The sequence below is a fragment of the Octopus bimaculoides genome, chromosome 24 (genome assembly GCF_001194135.2).
Source record: "Octopus bimaculoides isolate UCB-OBI-ISO-001 chromosome 24, ASM119413v2, whole genome shotgun sequence".
In the NCBI taxonomy this organism is placed as follows: Eukaryota; Metazoa; Mollusca; class Cephalopoda; order Octopoda; family Octopodidae; genus Octopus; species Octopus bimaculoides.
Genome location: NC_069004.1, coordinates 691,852 through 705,697, shown reverse-complemented (window position 1 = coordinate 705,697; position 13,846 = coordinate 691,852). Strand labels below are relative to the sequence as shown.

The following is a 13,846-nucleotide window of genomic DNA, read 5'->3' as shown; positions in this document are numbered from 1 at the left end:
TCAAAAGGTTTGCAAAGCACCAGCAGGCCCCAAGAGACATTCGTGTCGGTAGAACATGATTACCGCTTTATTTTACTGAACCCTTATTTGTCGTTCACGACTAGAGAATCCATTATATATATGTAGCGGGCTGAAGTTATGTGCCGTATCACGTCTATATGATGTATCCCACTACCGAACGTAGCGTATAGATGTAACGCTTAAAGGTTCTCGTGTCGGAGTAACCAGTGAACATCGAAGAATAAACACCAAGAAGGAAGAAATATTATTTACATATATTTATTCGTTTGCCCGACAGGTAGTTAAAGAGACAGTAGCAATTCTAATGATAGTGACAAGGTTGGCTCGCTGGTTAGTAGTTGGTAGTGTAGAAGTTGCTGTCTGTCAGTAGAGAGTGAAAGAGTAAAGAATGCACGGTGCTAACTAGAAAGGAAGAAAGAATAAAGGTGGCAATCGCCTTTCTTGCGGCCGAAAGCTTCTCTTCGTATGTTGAGCGAAGGGCGAAGGGAAAGTGCTGCTCTTGGTCATGGCTGACGCAAAAGAGGAAGAAATAGGAAATGCTGTTATATATACTATGGTCAGTAGTGTAGGTCAAACCCTAAACAAAAGACTGACCTTTTCTTGACCAGCACAGTTCCTTGGGGATCAAGTGTTTCCTCATCAATCATCTGGTGTGGAGAGGACTTCCCGCTCGTTTTGACAAGCAACAAGAGGGTGGATTTACTACACATCCCGCTACATTATATACACACACACACACGTTCTTTATATATGTGCTAAATATACATGTATGTATCATATGCATAGAAGTGTGTTATATATGTACATTTTCTTTTCATAGTGGGACACACGTACTTTAGGAGTGAAAATCGAAGTGGAGTGTAAGATAAAAACAAAGTGATTCAAAAATACTGCTTTACAGGTTATTAAATTTGTGAGAAAATAATAGATGCTTGACGACTGGCATTCATCTTAACTAAGTTATTTACTATAAAGAAGAGATAAAACTTATCTATACTTCTCGAATGGGAAATGATGCTATAATATTAATGAAATTCAGATGGCCAGAAACCAAAGTATTTCTTCCCTTTCATGACTGGCATTCCCTAACAAAATCTTTCATGAATGCAATTCAGAAACAAATCTATAGAAAGAAAATTTTGCACAGCAAAAGTTTCCATGACCGACAATCAAGCATGATCCTAATTTTGTAATAGTGTCTGTGTGGTTAAGACGCTCGATTCACAATCATGTGACTTTGGATTCAATCTTACAGCACAACACCTTGGGTAAGTGTCTTCTACAATAGCCCTAAGCCCACTAACGTCTTGTGAGACAATTTGGTGGATAGAAACTGTGTAGAAACCCATCTAATGTTTGCGTGTGTATATATATATATATATATATATATATATATATATATATATATACATATAATATACACATACAGTCAAAAGTTGCACTCAGTTTCTGGGAAGTCATATGTGTGTTGTTTCGCAGGTTATCACTAACAGTTTTGAAAGTTACTAAACCTGGATCATTTATCATTTTGTTAATACTCTTTGATATCCGAACCCGTAAAGTCAAATGTATCTCCCAATTGGGAAGTCATATATATCAACCCTAAAACAGGAATTCGGACTCCGCACACACACACACACGTTACATATATATATATATATATATATACAGATGCATATATGGGTACAGGACGTCAAAAAACGTAAACATGAAAAACGAGAACATTAATTACAAAAACTTGAAAAACGAACTTTTTTTTTAACGAAAGAAACAAATAGAAAAACGAGACAGACAACAAAAAGAACAATCCCTTCATCAGTTGTCTACTGCTTTATCTACTCCGCATTTCGAGCATTAGGACAAGATGCGTTTTCGTCAAAACAGTGGCTCCTGCAAAGCAAATTAAGTTAAAATTGTGATTTGATTTTCGTCTGTCTCCTGTCAAAGCTTGTTCTCCAACGTTCACCACTTCACCTCGTAATGGCCTAACAGCCCTTACCGTTTGTTTTAACTGTCCTGTTTTTGTTACCAACTTTGACCCTCCGCAAATCCCAAATTTTATTTAATTTGTTTTGCAGGAGCGACTGTTTTGACAAAGACGCATCTTGTCCTAATGAGCGAAATGCGGAGTAGATAAAACAGTGAACAACTGATGAAGGGATTGTTCTTTATGTTGCCTGTCTCGTTTTGCTATTTCTTTCTTTCGTTGTTAAAAAAAAAGTTTGTTCTCCATGTTTTTGTAGATCATGTCTTCGTTTTTCATGTTTACGTTTTTTGACGTCCTGTACCCATATATGCATGTGTATATACATATATATGTATGTATATATAGCATGGTGTGGATTCGATCCTCGATATCCAAATTTCACTTAGCAGTTCAACAGTACTTTTCTCACGGTAAAACAACAGTTTTTCTGTGAGTGACAGCAGTTACATTTACCAGATGCCTTCACTAAGCAGAATAATGTCTTTGGTACTTGACCCTTCTAACCTCTTCTAGGCCACCAAAAGCTAGAATAAAGATAACAGACAGCGAACGAAATCTATTGTTCTCAATAATATGTCTATCCTTCTGACTGGTTTTGGATAGTTATAAAAACAATAACACCATAAGCCAAAGTTAGTTTCTGGCTGACCGGCTGAAACGCCGTCTCTTAATGAAACGGCACAAAGGAACAACTGTGGTAACTCACCAACGAAGCAGTTTCGCCCCACTACTCTCACTTTCTTTTCTCTGTAACATTACCATATCTCTATATATATACTACGAGAACGTGTACAAGTATACCGGCCGAAATTAACTCTTTTTACCTCGCATGCTTTTCCATTTACTAATTATACATACCAACCCGTCGTGGTTTTGGATATATACAAAGTAACGGTAAATAAGTATCTTTACAACTTCAATCACAGTTCTTCCTTCACAGCTTACATGCCGTTGCAATAAATCTTAACCGTTACACACACACACAGACACACACATATATATATATATATATATATATATATATATATATATAGGCAAAGGGCGTAGCCATGTGGTAAAAAGTTTGTCTTCCAACTACATAGTAACAATTTTAGATACCAGATTGGTCAAGTGTCTTCTAATATACCCCCGGATCGACCAAAAACTTTGAGTGGATTTGCCAGATGGAAAGTGAAAGTCGTATGTGTGTGTACATACATACACAAGTCTCTGTGTGTGCGTGTGTTTGTTTGTCCCCCCAACAGCGTTTAACAACCGTTGTTGGTTTGTTTACGTCCCATAATTTAGCGGTTAAGCAAAAACCGATGCAATAAGTGGTGTCCCAGCATGGTCGCAGTCTAATAACTGAAACAAAAGAATATATATACGCATATATATATATGAGCATAAATGTTTACACATACATATGCGTATATACATGTTTATATAAACGTATGCAGATATTCATATGCATACATGCATATATATAACTACATACGTTACACATGTGCTGTTGGTGATATTTTTCTTTCTCTGAACTTTTCCGCTTTCATTTCTGACGAAGAGCTAAGCTCGAAACGTTAAAAACTCTTTTTACCGAGCGTCAAAACAATACATTCCATGTGCATGTTCTCTTGTTTTGTTACTGCTACTTTTAATGTTCGATTATTCGATTTGGCTATATATATAAATGGATGAGCGTCAGGGACAAAATTAGCATATTGGAGGCCCAACTTCGCATATAGAACCCAAGGTGATTTCTTGAAACACATTTTCGGAAAATAGAATAAGAAAACCTTACATGCCCTTAAATATGATACTGGTTCACTAAAGATTCTATTTGTATGGAGTGTATCTTATAAATTAACTGATAGATCTAACCCCCTCCAAAGGATGAATTTTCATATCTTCATACCACCTGATCACTCCACCTTGAAACTTCTCTGAAACAACTGTTTGTAGCTGTCAAAACTTACATTTAATCTTTGAGAAATAAAATCAATATACAGACTACTACTTTTCTTATGTTCAGTATGTTAACAATTTTACAGTACTGCAGCTATAGAGCAATGATGGGTTATTCTTACCCTTAGCAACAAGCAATTTAGCACCTTTGGTAGGATAGGAACAACCAAGATTTAGCTGGCTATCAATTACTCTATCCTGTAGACCTTCACTGCCCCATTCTCAAATGAAACCTGAGGAAACCAATAGCTATTTTAAGTAACTATGACTTATACTGGCTACTTTGACAGGATAGGAACAGCCAGGATTGTGTAGCAAATTGTTACTCTATCCAGGTCTTTTGGATAAAGTTTTCAGAAATAACCCAATAAGTTTACCATTAATTCTGTGAAATATTCACAGGTCCCATTAGTACACATAAATTTGTTATAATCAACATTACAGTAACAACATTTATTTAACAAAAAAGATATAGTTTCTGAATACATACACAAGACATTTAGGGTTATTTTACATACAATCAGAAACACTTGCATAGGCTGTTATTCTAAAACAAAAAAAAACACTTGAAAGACTATCAGATGATACTCAGCTACTTTACATTCCATGAAACATTAGCATGGACTGATTCACATCTGACTCTCAGCCATTTTGCATTCAGTAAAACACTCGCATGAACTCATTCACACAGGAGTCTCAGTTATTTCACAGTCAATAAAATACTTGCATGGACTGGCTCACATAACTCAGCAATTTTACATTCAGTAAAACACTAGGATGGACACATTTACACATTATTATTTTCACAGTCATCAAATAAAATTTAAAATTTGAAAAGGAAAATAATTATAATGGAAGACTTATCTCATTTGAAAGTGGGCAGTCAAATTACTTGCAAGAGCCTAGCAAAATTGTGTTCCTTCACTACTGTTGGTAATGATAATAATAATATAGATGTGCTGTGGTACAGAGGCGAGGATGTGAGATGAATTTCATTTCACAAGTAAATGAAGTCATTGTTAAAAAGTAAATGGTGACATAAAAAGGTCTTCGACAATACAGACAGAAGATGACTAAATGACAATGAATTCTTAAAAGCCACGGTTGTTCTTTTTTTTTTTTTTTTCTTGAAGACTGCTTTAAAATAAGATATTTATAGATTTAGAAAAGCAAGAAATAAGAAATTTGCATGCAATTCATTACGCATGCACACACGCACACATACATCCATACACACACACAATAGTCCTAACAAAATCAAAATTCTTCTATTTCACTTTCTTCTGGGCAGTGCCAATGTTGCAGTTATTTACCTGAAAAAAAAATAAAACAAAAATATACAGTATTTCATTTAGATTTACATTTTTGATAAAGGATTTTTTTTTTTTTTTTTTTTTTTTTTTTTTTTTTTTTTTTTTTGTGATGTGATAGGGATTCACAACCCCACAAGTCTGGAAAACCAGATTATGCTGCCTAACCCCTTGTACCCAAAGGAGATGAAGATTTCTAATGAAACACCTACAAATGCTTCAATTTTCGTAAAACAAGAAAAGAAGCAAAATAGCTGTACTCCTACATCTAAAAAGTAGAATGACTAAAATAGACTTAACCATTTTCATATCAACCTACCAAAGAATACCCGAATTCTTTGACAGAAACTTCTTTTCTAAAGTGATCTAAATTACAATTTTCCATCAAAGTTTTATGTTAATTTGTGTGTCAAAGACCAGCTTAATAATAAAAATTATTTGACTAAATTTTTGATTATTTTAAAAATTGCAAGAGTGTCTTCATCAGGGAATATGATAACAAAAGAGTTAATATGTACAATAGATCATCATATTTGTCATTTTTTTATGTCTACTTTTCAATGCTTACATGGGTCAGATGAGACTCTGTTGAGGCAGGATACCCTTTCTGTTGCCAATCCTCAACTGTTTCAACAATTACCCCACTTCATCAAACAACGAACAACCCAAACATGCTTTCATAGAAAACCAATCAAATGATACTGTAACTATGAAGTGATGCTTTCTTTATTATAATCAGTATGCAAAGTCATGCAACAACTCTAGCAAGAAGCCTGTTCTACTCTGGTCTCTCTACATGTATTTTAATCCATCATCTCCTAACCATTCTCTTGGGGTTTGTAGACTTGCAAGCTGCATGGCAACCTCACTAGTGCTAGCAGTATGAAAAAAAGCACCCAGTACACTCTGTAAAGTGGTTAGTACTGGAAAGGACCTCCAACCAGAGAAACCATGTCAAAGCAGACACTGGAGCATGATACAGCTCTTAGACCCATCAGATCTGGCCCAATCCATGCCAGCATAGAACATATACATTTAAATTATGATGATAATGATGGGTTTTTTATTCTAGAAACAAGTGGCAGTTTGAAGAGAGTGGGTGTGAGAAGATTTAGAATATGACAATATGGAATCACAAAATTTACTCTGGAGACATGGTAGACTCATTAGAGCATTGAACAAAATGCTATACAGTATTTCTCACAGCTCTTTACATTCTAAGTTCAAATCTCATAGCAGTCAACTTTACCATTCATCATTTTTGGGGTCAATAAAGTAAAGTCATGCACTAAGGTCAATATAATCAATTAATCATCTTTGTCACATTTCTAGCATTATGCCAATGCTAGAAACAAAAAGTATGTTTAATTCTAACACGGGGATAAGAATAGAAATATAGTGGAAAAGACTATTATTATTATTATTATTATTAAGGCGGTGAGCTGGCAGAATCGTTAGCACACCAGGCAAAGTATTCAGCGGCATTTTTTCTTTATGTTCTGAGTTCCAATTCAAACAAGGTTGATGTTTGCCTTTCATCCTTTCAGAGTCAATAAAATAAGTACCAGTTGAGTACTGGGCATATCAGCTTTATGATTCCTCCGAATTGCTGGCCTTCTGCCAAAATTTGAAACCATTATTATTCATTATTATTTCAAACTGACATAAACATTAATGCACCAGACAAAATGTTTAGTGGCATTTCTTCTGACTATCCTGAGTTCAAATATTGCCATGGTCAACTTTGCTTTTCATCCTTTCAGGGTCAGCAAAATAAGTACCAGTTGAGCACTGGGGTTGATGTAATAAACTAGCCCCTTCCAACAAAATTTCAGGCCTTGTGCCTATAGTAGAAAGGATTAATATTATTTATATCAATAGCAAGTGAACAGCAGAATTGTTGTCAAAGCACCACATAAAATACAATGTGCTCTCTTGTTACAACCCTTCACATACCTAACTCAAATCCCACCAAGACCCACATTGCCTTCTATACTTCCAGGGTTAATAAAATACTGCCATGAATAGAGAAACGCCATGTTAAAAAAAAAAAAAAAAGGTCAAACTAAAAATAAATCAGCCAATCAGAATAAAGATTGGTTGTCACTGCAACATTATTTGTTTTAGAAATGTCCGCTCAGAAATAAGAGATTCTTTAAAATTACTTTTCTGGTTTATTTGTTGTTTTGTTTTTTTTTTTACCATAAAGCAAAACTCAGCACAACCAAGCATATCTAGAGAGAAAAGGGCAAAACCATAAGATGTTTACAATTAACCCTTCGGCATTTAAACTGATCATATCTGGCTCAAAGATTCATGTTCAAATTGGCCAGATCTGGCATCTCATACCTACCCTACAATGCCATTCTAAAAATATACAATTACATCATTGAAATCTCAAAGCTACAAGACAATACATGATTAGTTCAAAACAATGTGAATAAATAAGCATAACATTTGATAAAGTAATCTGAATGCTATAGTGTTAAATAATTACAGCAGGAATTAGAATTTCCTAATGAGTAACAACAGGAATTTTATGAAATGAATTCTGAAAATGACTTAGAATCAGTTGATGAGTATAGAAGTTTTGAAGCTGAAGGCAAAACAGGAAGTGATGTTCACATTTTACATACTGAAAGTGAACACAAAGTACTGCAAACAAAGAAAGACTGGTACACCAAAGTACAATACTGGAATTAGACGGGGAAACTAGTGAGTTTCCAGTATAAAAATGAGTGTTTATATGTTTCTGTTGAGTTGTTTGGTTTTCAGTAACTATTTTTCTGTTTGTAGAATGTGCATCTTAACCCATTACCATTTAAACCAGCCATATCCAGCCCAAATATTCTACCTTGTTGAATGTTCAAACAGACCAGATTCAGATATTCTAAAAATAAGCAACCACATCATTGAATATTGCAAAGCTACAAGATAATGAACACGAAATTCAAAACAGTGTGAATAAATAAGCATTACATTTGACTGAGTAATCTGAATGTTAAAGGGTTAAAGAGTACTGGCTGAGGAGCTCAGATCCAAGGGTGGCTTATATCCCTTTGGCCAGGACTAACTACCCAACCTAAATAATACTTTCATATAAGTTGACTATCAAGAAATTTATTAGAATAAAAATGCAGGGTTAAGCATTTGTGACATGCTCATTTTAAAAAAGGCTCCCTGACTCTGATAATCTAGTTAACATCTAAGCAGAAAATGGTTGAGATAAGCATTCCTTTTTTTACAATTGTTAATGCATATATTATAAAAAATTTTCTTCAGAGACAAAAAAAAAAACCGGGAAGTGAAAACGAAAGCAACTGGAATTTTTGATGAAATTGATTTATCAGTTTCTTGGAAATTTCACATCAATATGCAAAAAGGTAGAGAGAGGAAGGCAAAATAGGCTTTCCAACCAGTGTAAACATTCTGTAACACATTGTAAATAACTTGCAAAAATTACTTAAATATGTTATGCAATTTAAAGCAATTACTGGTTTTAGCACATACCAGAGAAATGTCAATAGATTGCTTTCAGCCACAGAACAAACCAAAAATATACTAAAGATTTTTGCCTTTAAAATTTTGATTTCCCATTTGCTTATGTATTTATATTTTATAACTGCTCTTTTATTTTCCTATTTTATGCTACTGTTTCTTGCTTTCAATACATTTTTCTAAAACTGTCATAATGCATGATAAAATACCACAATCAAGAGAAAATTATTTTTACATCTTAAATATTTTCCCTTTCTGAAATCACTGTTAAAACATTTTTTCAGAATTTGATAAAATTGAAGCATTGGTAAATGTCTATTGTAGTTCACACAGAAGTATGAATTACAACAATGCAAGAAGAGAAAACAGGAATTTTCGAATTTTAACCACAAAAATTAAGGATGAATTTAACACAACTAGATTCCAAACCCAAAATTATTATAAAATATTTCATGGTGTGCTTCACATAACTCACTACACACTCATCATCATCATCATCATCGTTTAACGTCCGCTTTCCATGCTAGCATGAGTTGGACGATTTGACTGAAGACTGGCAAGCCAGAAAGCTGCACCAGGCTCCAATCTGATCTGGCAGAGTTTCTACAGCTGGATTCCCTTCCTAACGCCAAACTATTTAACTTTATTAGCATTATCCATATCCAGCCCAAATATGCCACCTGTTTTGTGTTCAAACTGGCCAGATCATATCTACCGTTCAATGTGATTCTAAAAATAAACAACCACACCTTTGAAACCTCAAGATTTCAATGAGATAAACTATGATTAATTCAAAACATTGTGAATAAATAAGCATTAAACCTGATAGAGTAATCTGAAGGTTAAAGGGTTAAAATTTCTATCCAGAATTATCTCCCCTTAGACAAACTTTCCACTTCAGAGTGATATAGCAACCTCATCAACATTGTTTTAACTTCCACTTTTTTCACACCTGCATGAGTCAGACTAAATCCGTTGAGGCACATTTTCTACAAACCGATGCACTTCTTGTCATCAACCTTGCACAGCATCAAGACAAGGGACCCCCACATATATGCACATAGGCTGCACGCATGTTATGTGTGTGTGTATGTATATATATATATATATATATATATATATATATATATATATATATATATATATATACACACACACACACACAACATTTATATACAATGAGCTTCCATTTTTCAACTAAAAAAATCTTTTCACAAGGCTCAGGCTTATGCTGAAAATTACTTGCTTAAGGTGCCACAGAGTAACTGAACCTGAGACTCTGTGGTTGAGGCACAAATTTCTTAATCACAGAGCCATGTCACTGTGTATATATTTGTGCATCTGTGTGTGGATGCAAATGAATACACACTCATTCACATACACACACAGCCTTTTCCAGTTTCCGTCTGCCTAATCTGTAATGCTCTGGTTGACCCAGGGTTATATAATAGAAGATACTTGAAGACCAGTGGGATTGAACTTGAAACCATTCGGTTGGAAAGCAAACTTCTTAACCACACAGCTATACACTGCACATACATTCATATTAGTTACTGTAAAGCAAACGTATGATTAACGAAAATTCAGCCTCAGCAACCATGTAGTCTATTCTACATGTCTAGAACTAAACTATTCAAGCATGCTTTTTGTTTTTTTTTAAATGACTTGAAGGAAATTGGCTGCCATTTGACTCTAGAAAGCTTCCTCCATTACTGTTATGCAATTTTGTGTGAGTGTATGTGAGAGAGAGAGAGAGTACTTTTAAAATATGACTAAATATGAAGTTTAGTGTAGGAGTCAGAAAAGTTATCATAACCCTTTAGCAAGCAGATTACTATGTCAAATGTAATGCACATTTACTAACATAGTTATGAATTTAATCATGCTTCAATATCTTCATGGTGTGATAGCTTATTTTTAAAATGACATTAAAGGATACATGAGAGAAGAGATCTGGTCAGTTTGAACATGAAACAGATGGAATCTTAGGCTCGGATATGGCTGGTTTAACCCTTTTGCATTTAATCCAGCCGTATCCGACCCAAATATTCTACCTGCTTCTTTTTAAACTAACCATACAATGTCATTCTGAAAATATACAAACATACCATTGAAATCTTGAAGCTACAAAATAATGTGTGATTCATTCAAAACAAAGTGAATAAATAAGCAATACATTTGACAAAGAAATCTGAATGCTAAAGGGTTAGATTTTAAATAGTTAAAGTGTATAGTTTTTTCTTACAAGAGAAAATACTAATTCCAGATAAAAACCACCCAACATGATTATGTTGTCTACTTACCGCTGTTGCAAAGCGAAGAGAATTCAAGGTTTCCTGGTAGTTGTCTTCTTTGGGTGAGACATTCACAAACATAAGAGTTTTGCTGTTTCCACCAAGAGAGTTCTGTAGCAGATATGTGAGCTTGCTATTCCTATAAGGAATATGGTTATCCTAACAAGACACAAAATACGACAGATTAGACTGATGCAAAGACATGACAGATAAGAGATACAAAATGAAAAGAGTATCTTTTATTTTTTACTTGTTTCATTCATTAGATTGTGGCCATGTTGGAGCACCACTTTGAAGAATTTTAGCCCAATGAATCAACCATAGTACTGATATATTTTTTTTCTTTTTAAGCCTAGTACTTATTATCAGCCTCTTATGCCAAACCTCTAAGTCATGGGGACATAAACACACCACTACTGGTGTTCAAGGATGCTCATTTATAACCATTGTGTGAGCCAAGGAAAAGGCACACATTATACACACACAAGGAACTTCTTCCAGTTTCCGTCAACCAAATCCACTCACAAGACTTTTGATCAGCCCGGGATTATAGTAGAATACACTTGCCCAAGGTGCCATGTAGTGTCACTGAAGCCAGAACCACACAGCCACATATGTACTTGGTAATGAAAAGGCTAATGAGTGAACTTACTTTGTTAGCAAGAGAAGTGAATACAGTGCTGAGAGTTGAGAGACTCTTGTTAATGCACTGAGTCTCTTTAAGTCTCTTGCCCTCACTACCAGAGTCCTTGAGTCGTTCACTGCCAGCCAAATCAACAAGATTCAAGGAGCCTATAAAAAAAAACAAAATGGAAACATTTCACATTAATTTCAGCTAAAAAAATTTTTTTTTTCATATAGATAGAATAAACAAAATATATGGAGAAAAAAAATGGTTGGAGCAAAGTTTTTGCATAACAAAGGTTCTTATGCAGCAGTGGTTCTTGACCCTTAAGGGTTCATGTAAAATTTTGTTGTTAAAATTTATGTTCAATAAATTAGTTATACTTTTACAACACACAAGATCTTAAAAACATTTTAATACAATTCTTAATAATATTTAATTGTAAAAATATAATAGGATTTTTAAAACACTGAATAGCTATGAGGGTCCATCTGTGTAAAATAAGAATCAAAAAGGGTCCATAGGTAAAAATGGTTGAGAAACACTGTTATAAAGCCAATGTCAGATGCTGACCTTCCCCTCCTAAAAGGCCCTTAAAATCAGATCTCCTAGGCTGGAGTAGTGCTCACATCTGTAGTACAATGCAACAACTAAACACACAAAAACATTTGAAAGCCAAAGCAAACAGTAAATTCAAGGAAACCCCAAATGATTATTGAATCACTCTTTTAACATATTCAAACTCACTCTGCAATCACCAGCTCCCAAACACACTACTACTTCTCTTATCTCTCTTCTATTACTGTAACAGCCTCATGTGTGTGTGTGAACAAGTGTGCAGGAGACAGACTGACAGTATTTATAATAATTCTTTCTAATTTTAGCATTAGACCTGTAATTCTCAAGGAAAGAAGTTGATTACATTGACCCTAGTACTTGGCAGGTATTTTATTTTGACTCCAAAAGGATAAATGCTAAGTTTAAAGTTGACCATATAGGTATTTCAAATCAGAACATAAAGAACTGGAATAAATGCTGCTAGGCCTTTTGTCCAACACACAAAGAATTCTGCTAGTTCAGCACCTTAATTACAAAAAAATTATTATTATTATTATTATTACTACTACTATTCTTTATCATGCTAATAATAATAATGATTATCATTATATTGTTATTATTATTATAATTATTAATATTCTTTATCATGCTAATAATAATAATGATGATTACCATTATATTATTATTATTATTATTTTTAGCATGCTAATAATAATAATAATAATACTAATTATTATTATTGTTATTATTAGGGTGGCAAGCTGGCAGAATCAAGCCAAGTGAATTGCTTAGCGGTATTTTGTCTATTTTTTTATTCTGAGTTCAAATTCTGTCGAGGTCAAATTAGCCTTTCATCCCTTTCAGGATAGATAAAATAAGGACCAGTTGACCACTGGGGTTGATGTAATCAACTTACCCCCATCCCCCAATATTATTGGCCTTGTGCCAAAATTTGAAATCATTATTATCATTAATATTCTTCATCATTTTAATGTCTACATTTCCATACTTACTTGGGTCAAACAGAATTCATTAAGTAAGATTTTCTACAGTACTTCCTGTGACCAAACGTTAACAGTTTCCAAGGAAAGTAAATATTTCCCCATAACTAGCCACATGTTTTACACAGATTGTAAATGAATGATGCTCATTTACAACCATCATGCAACATCAAGACTAGACAATGCACACCCACATACCATGCATACATATATATATATATATATAAACATGTAATTATATTCAGATGTATATATGCACGGGTACATGCACACACGAGTGTGTGCGCACATGTATTCACATGTTTGTGTTTGTATACTTCTGTGGTTATGTACAAAGTGTAAGAGTATGTGGATAGACAGGCATGAAGAAGCGCTGGAGATTGGTGATTTGTGGTGCTACTCATGGGGGTTAGTTGCTGATGGTGACCTTGGTGCAGGTGGTGCAATGGGATGGGTAGCACCGCCTGCACCAAGGTCACCATCAGCAACTAACCCCCATGAGCAGCACCACAAAACAATCTCCAACATACTCTTACACATTGTACCTAACCACACGTGTATATATAGACATGTGTGTGTGTGTGTGTGTGTGTGTGTGTGTGTGTGTG

The 13,846-nt window shown here is 34.4% G+C and overlaps 1 protein-coding gene across 1 annotated transcript in view; it reads right to left on the bottom strand.

Moving 5' to 3' along the window:
* Positions 1 to 4,390: 4,390 nt before the first annotated feature.
* Positions 4,391 to 13,846, bottom strand: part of LOC106870888 (putative uncharacterized protein DDB_G0271606) — a 127,938-nt gene continuing 118,482 nt past the window's right edge. Inside the window, exons 10-13 of the mRNA XM_052976482.1 lie at positions 12,148 to 12,170; positions 11,707 to 11,846; positions 11,064 to 11,213; positions 4,391 to 5,265 (exon numbers count right to left, since the gene is read on the bottom strand). Coding sequence (XP_052832442.1) covers positions 5,221 to 5,265; positions 11,064 to 11,213; positions 11,707 to 11,846; positions 12,148 to 12,170 — 358 coding nt within the window. The 3' untranslated portion in view covers positions 4,391 to 5,220. The remainder of the gene's footprint in view (positions 5,266 to 11,063; positions 11,214 to 11,706; positions 11,847 to 12,147; positions 12,171 to 13,846) is intronic.